Source organism: Lotus japonicus, chromosome 4, assembly GCF_012489685.1.
Source record: "Lotus japonicus ecotype B-129 chromosome 4, LjGifu_v1.2".
Classification (NCBI taxonomy): domain Eukaryota; kingdom Viridiplantae; phylum Streptophyta; class Magnoliopsida; order Fabales; family Fabaceae; genus Lotus; species Lotus japonicus.
The window spans coordinates 77,632,648-77,649,112 of NC_080044.1; the positions used below are offsets into that span (position 1 = coordinate 77,632,648).

At 36.4% G+C, this 16,465-nt stretch overlaps 3 protein-coding genes across 3 annotated transcripts; 1 reads left to right on the plus strand and 2 right to left on the minus strand.

Annotated features, from left to right (window-relative positions):
• Positions 1-179: 179 nt before the first annotated feature.
• Positions 180-1,138, minus strand: LOC130711835 (PLAT domain-containing protein 3-like). Its single transcript, XM_057561595.1, has 2 exons — positions 976-1,138; positions 180-888 (listed from the first exon to the last, which is right to left on the minus strand). Exons 1-2 carry the CDS (start codon positions 1,045-1,047, stop codon positions 394-396), a joined length of 567 nt encoding a protein of 188 aa, XP_057417578.1. The 5' UTR covers positions 1,048-1,138; the 3' UTR covers positions 180-393.
• Positions 1,139-3,242: 2,104 nt separating this feature from the next.
• LOC130713401 (NDR1/HIN1-like protein 13) lies at positions 3,243-4,128 on the plus strand. The gene is made up of 2 exons (XM_057563173.1): positions 3,243-3,954; positions 4,064-4,128. Exons 1-2 carry the CDS (start codon positions 3,243-3,245, stop codon positions 4,126-4,128), a joined length of 777 nt encoding a protein of 258 aa, XP_057419156.1.
• Positions 4,129-13,435: 9,307 nt separating this feature from the next.
• LOC130715109 (probable trehalose-phosphate phosphatase J) lies at positions 13,436-16,465 on the minus strand. Its single transcript, XM_057565155.1, has 12 exons — positions 16,265-16,465; positions 15,896-16,155; positions 15,660-15,800; positions 15,488-15,559; positions 15,307-15,399; positions 15,131-15,193; positions 14,929-15,030; positions 14,729-14,806; positions 14,513-14,582; positions 14,128-14,198; positions 13,907-13,999; positions 13,436-13,812 (listed from the first exon to the last, which is right to left on the minus strand). The coding sequence occupies exons 2-12, from the start codon at positions 16,145-16,147 to the stop codon at positions 13,753-13,755; spliced, it is 1,095 nt and encodes a 364-aa protein (XP_057421138.1). The 5' UTR covers positions 16,148-16,155; positions 16,265-16,465; the 3' UTR covers positions 13,436-13,752.

Here is a 16,465-nt window from a genome sequence, read left to right on the forward strand (position 1 = left end):
GACAACCATGAGATGAATTGTCTTGAGACTCAGAAATCATATTAAGTTAACAACTTTCTCCTAACAAATCTTTCTCCAATCCTTAAATCGATCAGTTTTGCTTGATCTTGTTGGTGCATGTGCCTATTTGGATTGAAAGTGATAAATAGCTTGACACCATGTCACCATTAACCATAGTATTAATCCAGAACACCTACTAGGCATTGATATGGCATTGATATAGATAGTACCATAATTATTGAAGAATACAAAGACAAAACGGGTTGTCAGCTACCCGGTGCCCAATTCAAGTTGGGCAATGATGATCTGGAACATCCAACAACAATGCTAACAAAATTACAGACTCACTCACTCACAACATAACAAACACACATTCTTCTCCCACTCACTCACTCACGCTTGTGCATGTCCGGATCCGGATTCAGATCGGGTCCGAACCTCGTGACCGGTTTTAAGCCGGGCCTGATCCAAGCTATTACGACAATAGTTCCTGACAGCCCAGAGCTGATACGGGCTTGTATCAGTAGCGAGCCACTGCTCAATCTCAAACTGCTCCTGAGAACATGAGATGTGGGCCCCAGTGGAAGTAACCTCGACGTAGTTGGCATACCAGCCGTGGTGGTCACCGTAGCCGTCGGAGGTGACATTGACGGCGCAGACAGGTGCTTCGAGACATGGCCCCCTTCCGCTGAAGATGTCAAGGTTGCCGCGCTCGAAGTAGTTGTAGCCGGAACCCATCAAACCACCCCAGGATTCAAGATTCTTGATGTAGATGTAGTAGCCGTACTTGTCGTATAGCTTGATTCCGATCTTGGAGTCGGTTCCGCCCTTGAGGACTGAGCCGGTGCGGACGTAGACGGTGTAGACGCAATCGGCGTCGTCGGAGCCCTGCATTGAAATTCAGAGAGTATATAAAAAATGAGATTGGAATGAAGGAGGGAGATCGGAGAGAGAGAGAGATAGAGGTGTTCTTACGGATCTAGCGGTTCCGGCGAAGGAGAGTGAGAGCAGAACGAGGAGAGCGATGAAGGCTGTGGTGGATGCCATTTTGCATCACAGTGGTGTGGTGTGGTGTGGTGTGTTGTGTTGTGTTGTGTTGTGGTGAGGAAAGTCGTAGGGGCATTGTTGATTGATAAATGAATATATAAATAGCACGAGGGGATGGATGGGGCACACATGCTTGAACTTGATTGGATCCACGATTCAGCAATCTGGAATTTTTATTTTATTTTTTATATTAAAAGAATATACACTTTTTATGATTGTTTGGCTATTAAAGATGTCGACATAAATTAGTTAATATACATTTTTCACATAAACATTTATTTATAAGCATTATAGACATAAATAATTGTGCATAAACTATTAGTAGTTAATAACTTATGAAAATAAATTTAAAATAATGTAAAAATATGTCATAAATTGTTTAGTATTTACACAAACTCTCTAAAAAATTCAAATATTTATCTAAGTGCTTATATAATGGATAAATTCAAATAAATTCTTCATAACGAGATGTAAACATGTGTCCTATTATCATCTCAAGTGATCTCGAATTTTAGTTTCAAAGTAAATTGATTCTATATTTTTTTTGTGATCTTAGATTGATGTGATTCATATCAGGGCCCAAAATGAGAGACCTGCCCTCTTACAATAGCAGGCTTGTCCAAATCTGGGTCCAGTTACAAACTAAGGGGAATCATTTCTACTTCTTTTTTTTAGTCTTCTATGATAGTTTTATGTTTCCATGTAATAGCTTTTTGGTATTTCTTATGGCCAATTAATGATGGATGGACCATTCACCAAAAACGTAAAATAATCACATTATGATCATACTTTTTCAGCATAGAACAAAGGCATAAATTATTTGACACAATCAAGCTCAAATTGGAGAATTGTGAACAGTTAAGTTTTCTTCCTATGTGTTAATGTTCGTCCATATCCAAAGTTATGATTTTTTTGTTTTATTTTGATGAGTATAAACTTTGTGCCTTCATCGTAACAAGTAACAATGATATAGCTTGCATGTAACAAGACTAACACCTGATTCATGTATCTGGAGTTTGAACCTAAGAGGCTAAGACCTCTTATAGTACAAGAAATTCACTAATGAGATATATAGTGTACATACAACTGCTATTCCAACTTATTAATTGCATCGAATATATGTGAACAAAGATATAACTAAGTTGCATCGACTATGACCATGTTATAAAAAGTTCAGCTGTTCGTTGACATTTGATTCTTATGGTTATAATTGATTCGACTGTAAGTAATCAATTGTACTATATTGTAAGTAATCAATTGTACTTTTTTTTGGGTCAAATGTGTTGTAATTTTTCAAAAATACAATTTTCGGAGATCCCCACACAAAACCAAACGCACTATTGTTATTAGGTGTTGGACTTTTTGGGGCTTTTTTGTCAATCGCCTTTTGGGTCATTAACAATTTGAGACGTTCAACTAATGGACCGAAGTTGACCAAAAACAAAACTAATAGACCGAAGAAGACATTTCATGAATGGGCGTTGAACGTTTAGTCAATTTATTTTCTGTAGCTGTATTTTTTACCAATAATATATCTCTCAATAGTCCAATTCAATTTTTGTAACTATTACATTTCTTTATATCGACAAAAAAAATACGTTTCTTTAGGTGGATCTTTATATTGACAAAAAAATACAATAATAATTATTTATTGTACCCTTTTATCGCAAAACTAATATGTTTTTTCATGCCATTATCTATCATTTTCTTTTTTGAACTTAACATCCATTCATAAAATTAAATTGGTATCCTTTTCTAATCTAACATGAATGTGTGTGACTTGAAAAAAAATAAAAATCAGTATTCACACACCATTAAATTCTTTTATGCATGAGTAGGATCAAGACTAGTACGTAGTACACACTAATAATAGATAACAACCTGTCAACTAATTATGTCAGCAAAATCTTAATTTCAAGTGAACAATCTAGAATTAGACTCATACATCCTCGAAACAAAGCTGTAAAAACTCCCTGAAAACAAAAAAACAAAGACCAAAACAACAAACTCCATGCGCTGTGTGGGTCTTTTTTCCAAGCTGTCACCACCCTCCTACCTCATTCAACACCTCCACCACCCTTAACTTCCTCCTATTCCTATGCATCCAATATTTGTTGAAGTTGAAAGCCTTACCAGCCTCCTCCTTCTTCCCGCTGCACGTGCACGTAGTAGTAGCCTCCTCTTCCATTGCCCCAATGGAAGAGCAGGCCGCCATCGTAGAAGCCAAAAACGGCCGCGCCGCCATGTCGCCGCCGCTGCCTTCACCTCCCGGCCGCAACAACAACGTCAACAACATGGTCGTCGTCCAGTTCCCGAAGGACCAAATCTATCGCGTGCCACCACGCGAGAACGCCGAGTTCATGGAAAGATACCGCAACCCTCCCAACACAAAAAGACGGCGCCGCAATTGCTGCTGCCGCTGCCCACGCGCGTTGCTCACACTCGCGCTAATCCTCGTCGCCGTTATCGCCGTGCTCGCCATAACACTCGCCTCCTTGTTCTTCATCCTCAACCCAATTGGGCCCACGTTCTCCATAACCCACGTGGCGGTGAAGAATACTACGCCGCCGAAATACGAGGTTTCGATGAGGGCAAGGAACACGAACGAGAGACTGGGAATGGTTTACGAGGACTCCGAGGTTGCTTTGCTGGTTGAAGACAGCGGCGACAAGGTTGCAGAGGGGAGGTTTCCGAGGTTGGAACAAGATCGAGATGGGTCCACGCAGGTGAAGATTTTGCTGACGGGGACAAAGGGAGCGAAGAGCGTGGGTGGTGGGAAATTGAACGCGCGCGTGGGGTTTGATTTGGAGATGGGGCTTCGTGTGAGGGTGTCGCTTGGGGGGTTTAACACGTGGGTTATGACGGCTAACGTTGTGTGTGAGTTTGATGTTAGCGGTCTTGGGAACGGTACAAGGATCTTGTCGCAGCATTGTGATACTAAGTTCAGGCAATATTGATTCAAAGATTTCATTAGGATGAAATTTGGAATATTGTAATGTACTTCTTGTTGTTGTAGCAGTTATTGGATTGGATGATCATAACATGGCAGGCAGGCATATATCAATTGAAATTGAACTATGAACTCATCCTTCTCCATAATTAATTTATTTTCTTTTTCTCTTTTGTTGTTGGTCTTTTTACTAATTATTTCTTTATTTCTTCATCCCTTGTTGTGTTTTCTTACTGAATTCTTGGGTAGTCAAACAGGTTCCAGTTCTAGCAGCTGCTTTTCTTCATCTTAAAAGTAGAAGATAATGGTGTTTTATTACAGAATAAGAAACAAGTAATGAAAAAAAGACGAAGTGTATATTCAAAAATTAAATTTTACAATGTGAAAGCACACATTCACACGGGAAAGGAATTTGGAAATTAGATGTTACAATGTGAAAGCTGTAACTATTGTAGCAAAATTTATTATTAGGCAAGTTTTGACCTGCACAAAAAATGTAATGACCTCAGCGTTATTTCAAAGATAGGTTCAGTGAAATAGACATACTAGTGATTTTGTGAGAGACCCTGTGAAGCTTCAATGTACCGTACATGAGAGAATGAAGATAACGACAAATAGTCGGTTATGTCATTCTTCATTCCATATGCATGAGAGTTTTATCCATCACAAATGTCATATCTTGCTAGCACACATCTAATCTTATGCACTCGAGCCCATATACATTATAAGGCTCTTTACCACCTCAATGGCCCACCACCTAGGTAATGTGGGACCTTGAGAACTTTTAAATACTCTAATTTTCAATAAGTAAAAGAAATATTATTGTATTTTAAGGTATTTTAATTGCATGGAGTCTTTCTGTATTGTTACATCCGGTGGAGCACCTTGGTGTAGCGGAAGTGTCACGCGTTAATAGATGTTAGTTGGCGAAGTATCTTAGTAAAGGTCTTCGAATCATGGATGACCAATCGATCTCTTTCTTCTATAACTTAGACGTCTTAATGACGAGCAGATATCCTTGCCAAAATTTTGAGGAGGAAAGAATTTGATCAGGGAGGTGAATTCAGCCATAATGGAAAATTTCTTTAAAGGCACATAACCCTTAAGATTTTAAGCAATTTTATTTGCATTAAGTAATTGTAATGAGCTTGGTTTGTTGTCAAAGTAGCTAATATTTTAAAATGTTATTAATGTGCATACCGAACTAGTCTAACACTATTCGGTCTATAGCAAAATGTTTAGGACTTGGGTGTTATCTACATACCGAGATATTGTAGCACTAACTCGATCTTAAAAAAGGATTAGGCTTCACAATTTCATGAAGCAAAATGTTTAAGACTTGGAGGATCGTGTACATATCGAGTTATTCTAACACTAAGCCAACGAAAAGTTGGATAATCAAATCTTCAAACATCTTACTCCTCAGGCGGACATCATGGACAATCGAGGCAAACAGAAAGTCACGGGTTAGGAAACCCCCTACTTAACCAGTCTATTGTAATCGTGACATCCTATTAATCACATAACAAGTGGCAAAAATCTCCAACAACTCAAAGGACAAGAATGAACCTTAACCTCAATTTGATAGACAATTTCACTCCAATTCAATTCTTGACTAAACTAAAAACTTCTAATGTTTGGCCTAGATTCCCAGAATTTGAAGAGAACAAATACTAAGACTAAAAATTGGATATCTCATAATCTTAGACAAGTAACTAATGATATGCCAAGTTAGGAGAAACTATTCCAGAAGTGTGTATTGGTCCAACAATGGTCACCACACAAAATGTTCACAAAATATCTTATATGCCTTTGTGACACACAATCTAGAGAATCACACAAAATGCACGACTCTCTTACACAAAAAGAGAGGGTGAATCTACATATATGAATGCCCCATGGAATACCCCCAATTGCGAATGCAACCACTCGTTGGAGGGCTTTTTGTTGGTTCCAAAAAGCTTTTTGTAAGTTCCAAACCTAGCCCTTAAAGAAAGAGCTCAATCTTAAGCCAATATACCAAAAGAAGAAGTTAGAACAAGAGCTATTGATTTGGAGTTTCAGAACTGAAGAATTATATTTAATTAAAGTCACTAATGCATGCTCACTTTTTATTTGCTCTGTTCCGCGCCAACATTCCAAACTCACTTCAATTTTTTAAAGGTTGTAAGTTGTAACTTATATCGCATCTAGTTTCTTTAGTTACTAGTTATTCAATTGAAAATAACAGCCACTTTCATTATATAACTAAGCATGTATTTAATTGCATGTATATGTACTTCAAAGCAAAAAAAATTTGCAGAAAGCAGATATGTGAGGTACGTGGAGCTTTATTAATGATAATAAAGAAGTAATTAATTAGGGCAGGCCAGTATAATAAACCAAAAAGGAAAAGCACTTTAAATTAGTGTAATTATTTTTTATGTTAAGCAATTGAAACTTCAGTTAAAACAGACTTGCTTTTTTCTGGCAAAGGCACCTCTCCCACCTTTTTCGCAATGTGCACCAGCACAAGCACATGTCAGTTGGGGAAGCCTTTCTTTTATCTTCTTAATTAGTGGAAGAATTCATGTAACCTGAGACCAACAGGAAACAATATTTTTTCCATTTTCAGTTCGGATCACTGTTTGACCCTCTGTTTGTGGACACTTGTGCCCTGTTTGATTGATACAACACACGCCTCAGAAATGTAATTTTATCAAGAAAATAATTAATGGGTTGGTATGCCTCAAATGAGAAGTGAGAGATGGAAGAAAAAAGAGCTAGTTAGAAATCATTTGACATATGTGATCAATAATCTAATGGAGAGGGAAGAAAGTATTCTTCAACATACCCTTCATGTTTATTGACAATACCCACGAGTGACTAATTTATGAGTGACCCAATAAATAGATCTGGCATAAACTGTGATACTATATATTCACATAGCGAATCCTAAAAGACTAAAATAGAATTATCACAGCTCAAACTTTAATCCCTCATAAGACAAGTGAGCATATGTTCTACATTCCTTATGTTGCCTATTATAGACCAAGGCCTTAATTACATAATAAAGTCACTTTATTCCTTCTCAAGTCTCGCCTCACTTAAAACGTTAGTCTTCTCCTACGCGGTCAACATTTAACGGTGATAGCGCCATCCCTTCAATCTCAGGCGAGTGTTCTCAAAAAGCTCTCAGTTGGGCCTTTCATCAAAATGGGTCAATTGTAAGCCTTTTGAGCTGACTACGTATCGGACATACACAAGTTGTTGATCGGGTCGAACTAGTCTAAATACTATCTTAAAATTAAGGTTATACCTAATTACTAAAAATCTAATTCAAAATTGAGAATTGCTTTATAATGTGTAAAAACTTATTTGTTATATCTCGAGTCAGTAGGACATCTTAATATCTAAATGGGAATGTAAGAAAAATAAAAACTCAGCAATAACAAAAATACAGTTATAAAAACTCTCAGCAGTAACAAAGATACAGTTCTTTATTTTCTAGTTTTTTATTTGCATTCATCACACTTGTTGACATTGATTATGGGTTGTGATGTAATATTATACTGCATATATATTATATGCAACTTGTTTCATAGTTTCTCCCCTTTCTAACTTCATTTGTAATTTTTCTTCTCAAATTTGCTAGTGGCTAAGGGGAGAGACATATTTTATGGTATACTCATGTTACAATCAGTGTCCATTGGGCAGTTTATCAACACGTATCATAAGGAAAATGAAATAAAATCACGGAAAAATAAATTAATATTCTCATGCATGAACAAGATGCAAGATACTGGTACACCACACATGACCCATCCCCCTCTGTCACATTCTCAATCACTCCACCAATGTTTGCACTTTAATTGCACTCTCAGAGTCAGAGGTGTGTATATCAGAGATGCAGAGAGGTTTCAGAGCACTCACAGTTTATAACCAGTCCCTCAATTAACAAAACAGCATTATTGCTTTGCTCCCCAATACCAGGGCATCTTAGGGTCACATGGAGACCCATGTGGTCAAGGAGTTTAGCGTATCTAACCAGTTCAGTGCTCAACCTAGCAAATCTAGATTTATTTATTCACAAGAGCCAATACTGACAACCATAACTCTCTCACACAAATTGTGCATGTTTAGAAATTCTTTCAAAAACTATGATGAAATTATAATGTATTGGATAAAAGTACAAGTTAAGAAAATTACTTTTGTACAACAAATTTTTAAAGTCACAGTGATTTTTGAATGAGTTTATAAATTATATACAACAATTTTTATGAAGAATTGATTTTACCTTCAAAGTTAATTGTAAAATAATTTTTAAATATATTCTGAAAAATCATGATGAAGTCAAAATCACGTTAAAAAATCACAAAAGCTTAGAAAATTAAGTTGTTTATGTCCAAGTGATTTTAACTCGCTGTATTTTCAACTAAAAAATCTAAACATGCATTAAGTACATATTTATAGACCTTCTATAATTAATTGTGAATTTAGAATCAACTATAGAAAAATGTCTACAAATAACTTAACTTGTGAGTTTCAGAATTAATTCTAATAAAAGAAAAGGGATCATAAAAGCATCCTATAACACATGAATTTATTCCTCATATTAGACTACCCACAATGGTGTTGAATGTGGGTAGTTTAATGTTGAAAGTGGGGTTTAATGGTGTTGAAAGTGAGTGTTGAAAGTTGGAGGGAGGAGAGAGGTGTTGAAAATTTTCAACACTTGTGAAACCTGCAGCATGGGACACGTGGCATGGCCTGGCTGGTGACCGCCAGGCGCGTGCCACACACGCGCGGACAAGGCGCGTTATGGGCAGGGCGTGGCAGCAGGCGGGTCCCAGGCGGACCGGTGGTGGGACGCGTGGCACGCGTCGGTTGGGCACCGTGCGTGCCACGCGTCAGAGGAGAGAGAGACGGTCTGATGAGTGACGCGTGTCACGCGTTGATTGGTCCGGACGATTTTCTTTTATCCTAATCTTTCCAACTCAATTATTTCATTCAAAAAAAATTTTAAAAAATATAAAAAATTTACCAAAATTCATGATTTTTTTTCTCTATAAATAGAGACTTGGTTCGTTTGATTTGGACACAGAAAAAAAAACCAAGTTTTCCATCATCTTATTCATCTTAATCTTTCTACTATCCCCTTTATTAAGTGTTTTAATTTAATTTACGTTAAAAAAATATTACGTTAATTTAATTTAATTTAAATAAATAAAAAAAACATTAAATTAAATTAAATTAAATCGATAATAGTTTGTTTAATTTAATTTTTATCGTAAATTTTAATTTTATGAAATCATAAAAAGAAAAATATAAAATTAAATCAAAATATGAAATAAAAGTGGTGGGGTAGGGGGTAGGGTGTTGAATGAAAAACCATTGGAGTGGGTAAAAGTTGAATGAAGTGTTGAACTGGAGAGAGAAGGTGATGTGAAGTGTTGGGAAGAGAAAAAGTGGAGTGTTGAAGGTGTTGAATGTTGAAACCATTGTGGGTAGTCGTATGTGAATACAAACCAGGGCAAATAGTGTTCTGTGGGCTCGACCCTCTAAGTGGGGACCGATTCCCCAAGCTAAGACACGTGTTAGAAACTTGTGTATCTCCATTGGCAAGAAATTAACACCTGTACTTAAGGACCACTTACAACCAGCATAGCTTCTGACACCTTAAAATGCCAATGCTAAAAAAGACCTAGAGGTTCCAACTTCCAAACCTTCCTTTATGTATGTATGAGTCCTATTACTGCGTGCTATTCACAATAATTGGTTATATATTATACAAGTCAGATATGATCTACACTAGTTGGTGCTGTTTCCTTGATTATAGCTAGTGATTCTCCATTGATTATTTTTTATAGTTTTTAACTCCAACGTTGGGGTTGGTGGGAGCAAGTGTGTATAATGGGTAACCAAGATCTCAAATTATTATATGTTTTGAAGTACATTGTTTACTGAAATGGTAGAGTTTAGAGTAGTGTATGTATGTACCTAGTATAGTACCCATTTTCTTTCTTTCTCTTAAGATCACGAGCCAATGAATGTTGTACACAAAGAGGGGAAGAAGAAGGGGAATAATATATTACAAAGACTTGGGAAAAAGGAAAGAAAACAATTGGCAAAGCAATGGTGTTCGACTTTTGGCCTCTCGCCAATAATTGAAGCTTTCAAAAACATAGTTTATTTCAACATAGACATCAATGATAGTTAAATCTGGTGGACTCCTTCTTTCCACGTCCGACACAAATTAACAGCTGAGCGTTGTCAAAGGTTGGAGCCATGTTGGTGTCTCTATTCCAAATATCTATGTTATTATTCCGGGTCGCTATGAGTCGACACAACTTTTGCAAACACTCGGTAACACCTGCATTTTGTTAACAGTTTAATTTCAACAGCATTGCATAGCTTATATTCTTAAAACAATATAATTTCCCGAGTTTAAAAACCATCATTGCAGGTGTTGCCGAGTGTCTGCAAGTGTCTACTCATTATTTTAGTTTTATTCCTCCCATCAAACATCATCTTTTGAGTGGATTCTAACTATTTTTCAACCTTATTGATTCCCTAACCCTCTCTTGATTAATTTCACTTTCACTAATCTAACCAAAAGATTTAACTTCCTTGTCCTCCCCACAAATTTTAATTTGAAACCTTCCCTTAATTCACAATTAACAGATCCCCTTTATAAAATTTCACCCTGAAGATCAGAGAAATAGGTTCCTTCTTAGTTAAGCACCTATTATTCTGCAGTCACTGTTTCTATCTACTTTTTTCCTTGTCACCTTTGCTATGTGCATTATAACACGCAGCAGATTCTAAGCCATAACTTAAAGTCTCGATCATTACATTATCGATTTATTATTAGCTTTTGTGTGTTTGTTTCTTGTTTCAAGAACAAGGGCACAGCTTTTTTTCATGTGTACCATATCTGTGGACTGTGGTCATTTCACATGATATATATGTGTGGTTGTTTTTTTAACATTAGTCTCTGCCATGTCTTATTATATATATGAACGTGCCACCAAGGCTGGCTTTTGGTTCATAAGTTAGTGGACATGCACCCAAGTATAATGGAATTCTCACAAACCTACCTTCTTCCATTTCCTTTAGAAAAGATGCAGCATCGGTTTTGTTATATATCAATATGTAAAATGTAAGACCTTTTCTATACATGGGACATCAAAAACTCCTTTCATACTTTATTAACCAAGTTGCATGTGATGAGAGAAACTTAAAGTACTTTAACTACCAAGCCTATAATAATATCTACAAATAATACTTAAATGCCAAGTTGCTCACCTTCAATACTGGTAAAATATATCTAGAAAGAATCCCCTGATTCATTGGGATTGTTCCCTAAATGGAATCTCCCTATGTCTCACTAATAAAACATTGTCATCTTAATTAAAAAAGTCACGTGTGAGGCATTTGCAAAATAACTTGCATAATCATTTTTAATTGACATGTCAAGATTTTATTTATGGGACAGGAAATTGAAACACCACTGTTGTTAGTAGCTAAACCAACCCTTTACAAAAAAACCATGTCAACAAGTTTATTGCTTAGCCTTAAGAATTCAATTGAACATGTTGAAACAAGGTGTGAGGGCTCCTTTATAATACAAGGGCCTTCCAAATGGTGGTTAATGTAGGGGAAATGGGTCATGCTATTACAATTTTGAGGGGAGAGAATTAGGGAAACCTGGTATTGAGAAGGGATAAATCAATACGTTCTCCCTAACAAATGACTGACTCAGGCCAATGTATATTTAGTGCTAGAATCCTGACGAGATGCTCGCAACCTGGTCAGTCATATATTCTCTAACGGTTCATGGTCCCAATGGCTTGGAGTCAAGAAGCTTTGGCAACAAAACCCTTGTAATTTCAATTATGGTGGCTGATTCACTTCGATCAACATGTCTCCTTTACCTTGGATCGAGCTTGCATGTGCTCACGAATTGGCCCTATAACTCAACTGTCCACCAACCAAAATTTCTAAAACATCTATTTAGTATTCTCTTGCTTTACCAATTATTGATCTAGATGGTGATCTAGAAATGTTCAATTTTCTGACCTTATGCTATTTTTAGTCCCTTCCCCTGATCCATTTCACACCTTATCTATTATCTGTTGAGTGTGTGGTAATAGAATCCGTTACAACATTTCCTAATACTCAAAGGAGTATAGAAATGTCAGTATACTGCATGACAGAACGAAAGCTGTGGGAGTTTATCTGGCATGGACAAAGAAGCATTGATTCAAACGTTGAAAAATGACATAACATACATACATAGGGTTGAATTTTTGGAGCACCAAAAAGGTGTAGCTAGCCCACAACAAGTGCTACTTTTGAGTCAGCTTCAGATACAAGACATAAATATTCTAATAACCCACTCGATAAGGGGACCCTCCTACTCATATTACCTGAATCTCCAAGCACCCAATCATTGATGCTTAAGATGATCTTATCTCCACATTAACAATATCTTAGGGAGTCCGTTTTTCCTCCTATTGCATACAAGTTGCTGTTAGATATGCACGTGCAATCATCAATGGTCCTATACACCATATAAGTGAATGGTTTTAGGGGTAGGGTCTAGGCAGGGTTTCATTTAGGCATGGTTGTGTACATTGTAGCATGACCAATTGTTATCCAAAAGAAGAATGTTCAAATTATGTTGTGTAGCCTTCACCAATAAAGTAACCAATATAATTGCTACTAAATCATAGCATTATAGGCTGAATAATTGCCAAGAAAAAAACAGCTAGGGTCATGCCTCCAAAGAAAACAGAGGAAACGCACCCAAGAGAACTACAAGCAAAACTAGAGACTTAACAAGCTCTAGTTGTCAATAATATTACAAGCATTACTTGATAGCCCATAGTAATGTTTGAATACAAAACAAATAATACTGATTGGAGCTTATTTAGCGCATTTCTTTAGTAGATAAACTCCACTAAACTCGTATCAAAACAAAAAAAGTTGTTGACAGTAAAATAACATTTACCATTACATAAAGCAACTAAGTCCTTATTATCACTAGACTATAATAACTAAATCATTATAAGGTTCTCAGTTAACACAGATAAAAACAGAGAAAAGCCATAAATCAAACAATGCCCTTATGGTTTCTTTTCTTTTTCCTCATGCAAAAGCAGATATGATAGATGGGAAACAACTTACCCCTTTCACTTCTTGTCCCAATTTAAGGCCAAAAGACCATCACCTCACACGCTTGTATTCAAGATGTGATAACTCTTTTAGTTCTTTCCCCATGTAGTGTATTGTAAAAACACAGCCAGTTCTGTGGTTCTGAAATGTGCCGGAAGGAATACTGTTAAGGTCGATATTTTCAATGGTCTCTTCACCACAAAACAACAAAACAATTCGTACGAGATTGCAAACCAGATGGAAATATTAGATTAAAATAAGCATGTAAAGACAGAGAACTTATAATAATAATTTTCTTCATAAGTAACTTTATAATATTAATCCATTCAGAATTACATCTGAAGTTACATAGACACTTCCCCCCGTACTATGTACTACTTGGCTAATTACATCAATGGAGACATGATTCAAACTCAGAAAGACACTTTTGTCTTTCTTTCTTCACAGACTAAGTCTTTGTTCTTGGTTCTAATATGAACAAGACATTAAAAACTCAAAAGGGTCATGTATCCTACCCTGGCAGAACTTCAATTTTTTATGGCAGGGTAGGGATGTACAATGTCTTCAATCAGGTCATTTACACCAAGCAGGATTAATTAACGTCTTCTCTGGGACACTTGTTTCCACTCCACCAATCGTTGAAGGAAGTCCATAACCTGCATGAAACAATAAATAAACAATAGATATTTTAGATATAGCACTATATATAAAATTGTACAGAAATAGATGAAATTATGAAATTATACTTGCCTCATTGGGTTCTTGTAAAGAGTATGATGCAGCAGTGTCTTTTGGAAATTTCGAGACAAGAATCCCAAAACCTTGTCCTCTGTCTCTTAATTTCTGCAGATGATATACAAAACAATTGAAAACCATTGGTTAATTCAACTGATCCCCAAACAATAAACAAAAATACATACTTAATGCACAATAGGAAAACATTAAACAAATCAGTTAAGATCATTGGATACCTTGAATGCATCTTCATCGGTCTTATCATCCCCAATATAAACAGGAAAGACATCGTTACAGTTGGCAAATCCTGTTGAAAGCGATTCATTGTTTAGATATCAATGGGAAAATTAAAAAATTGCTATATATTTAGAAGCTTTTAGGCATGTAATTAACAATCTTTAATTTGTAAATTAATCCGACAGGGTGTAGCTGTCGTCCTCTGAACTCTAGTTAATGGTCAAATTCAAGGACTTGAAAGAATTATCCATCATGTGATCATGAACTATACCTTCTATATGACCATTTGGAATTAGTATGTATAATAAAATATATATTGCTTGTTTAACTGTGAAGAATGAAATTAACAAGTATTAAAACATTACGTGTTGAATTGAAACTCACCAAGTGACTCTAACAAAAATTCCAGGGCCTTCCCTTTGTCCCATTTAATAGAAGGACGAATCTCTAATACCTGCAATAAATAAATGACTTTGAAAGTGAGATATCTCTTAGTTCATTTTCTTAATCCTCCTTTCACATTCACCTTTAAATTAAATCATATCATACCCCATCAAAAATAAAACAAAGTAGTAAACAGAAAAATAAACAATGGCCCACCTTCCTTCCTTGTGATAGACGAAGTTCAGGGTACTCTTTCAACACTGATCTAACTTGGTGTGCCAGTTCACTCCATTTCTGTGTAACATACAGTTTAGTACTTTATGAGATAAGGATTCTTCCACAAATGGAGAAATAGTCAAAAATAAGAAATTAATAGCAGCAATAAAAATAGATGGATTTGTATATATTTTAACTACCTTTTCATCAACACAGCGAAAATGAACAGAGAGGCAGAACTTGTTGTCCTCCACCTTGGAACCAGGAATTGATTTTGTATTCTCTACAAGTCTATGGTACACCTAAAAATTGATACAAATGAGGAAAAACAGTTTATTTTTCACTTACAAACTTTTCACAAACAGAAAAGATGAGAACATGTAAAAGGAAATATTGACCAACCACATTCATCATTGGAAGAAAATCACTAGCAGGTTGAAAAAGAACTGCTTCTGCTTTCTTGTCCTGTATAGCAAATTCGAAGTAAAACTATTATTTTTCCTAGAATATGTAAAAGTTAGAGCCTAATTACTATAAGCTCTACGTGTTATTCAGACATTTGTTCACAATTCACTCACCTTGTGATTTTTTGAGTCTCTTGTAGGCCCTGAAATATCCATTCCATGGCTTCCAGCATAATACAGCTCAGCCAAGCGAACAAAATTGTATACCTGAATTTGCAAAAAAAAAAAGAGAATCAAAACTAGTCCTAATTTTCAACTCAGAAATTCAAAGGAAGAATTGAAATTGAAAGTGTACCTTGTCTTTGCATCTGCCACTAACTATAGCAGTTGGAAAACACCTTGCAAGTTTCCTCACAGTTTTTCTCATCTGTAACAACAACAGAACATGTTGTTAGTAACCAATACCTATAATCAAGTACAAGGTTCACAGAACAATAACATGATTGTTGTAGGCATGAAACACTAACCGAATCCGACATGAAAGCACGGTCAGGGTCCTGGACAATTGGTGACAAGGTACCATCATAGTCAAGGAACATAACAATTTGTTTCCCATTTGCAGCATCCATAATCTGCTCAAACATGTCTAATGCAGACGGGTGGCGAAGCTGATTGACAAAAAAACACGCCTTAGATTCCAAACCCAGATTTCAAAACCTGTCTAGATTCATTGAATGAATGAGTATGAATCATTGAATCTTACAATCCATGAGCTATGTTCTTCAGCCAGAGAAGAAGTAGTAGTTGATTTGGCGTGAGTGGGAGAAGAAGCTCTCATGGAGTCAATCCAGGCGTTGATTCTCTGTCCACCGTTGATTTCAAGGTTCTTGAGAACCCTCCTCCGTGGAATGGGAATGTAGCCACCAGGCGGCGCCGGCGGTTTGGGAGCCATGGAGGTGATAGCGGCGTTGATCCCTGATTTGGTCTCGGCCACAACCACATTCTGCTGAGTCATCTTGTTCACTGCAGAATAATAATAAACCCTAATTGCTATCAATATAAAAGAGATACACATATATATATATATATATGATTATGATTTGTTAATTGTTTAAAGGTAGTGAAATTGGACCTTGAGAGTTTCAGAGGGAGTGAATTGAAGTGGTGGTGGAGAGAAGGTGAGTGGTTTTTTTATAGAGGAGAAGAGGCTAATTGATGAGATGAAGCGGCGGAGCGAGGAAGCGGGATGCGGCGGAATGCGGAAGAAGAGGCGGAGGGAGAGAAAACAAGAGAATAATGGGAGAAGTTGAGAGAGTGAGTGATGAAACAATAA

Excerpts from the sequence above, each read along its gene's own strand:
- LOC130711835 (XM_057561595.1), bottom strand. The coding sequence starts at position 1,047 with ATGGCATCCACCACAGCCTTCATCGCTCTCCTCGTTCTGCTCTCACTC. Across the intron at positions 889-975 it reads TCGCCGGAACCGCTAGATCC|GGCTCCGACGACGCCGATTG; the intron begins GTAAGAACACCT and ends ATTTCAATGCAG.
- LOC130713401 (XM_057563173.1), top strand. The coding sequence starts at position 3,243 with ATGGAAGAGCAGGCCGCCATCGTAGAAGCCAAAAACGGCCGCGCCGCC. Across the intron at positions 3,955-4,063 it reads TGTTAGCGGTCTTGGGAACG|CAGTTATTGGATTGGATGAT; the intron begins GTACAAGGATCT and ends TTGTTGTTGTAG.
- LOC130715109 (XM_057565155.1), bottom strand. The coding sequence starts at position 16,147 with ATGACTCAGCAGAATGTGGTTGTGGCCGAGACCAAATCAGGGATCAAC. Across the intron at positions 15,801-15,895 it reads AAGAACATAGCTCATGGATT|CTTCGCCACCCGTCTGCATT; the intron begins GTAAGATTCAAT and ends TTTGTCAATCAG. Across the intron at positions 15,031-15,130 it reads TTCTTCCAATGATGAATGTG|GTGTACCATAGACTTGTAGA; the intron begins GTTGGTCAATAT and ends ATCAATTTTTAG.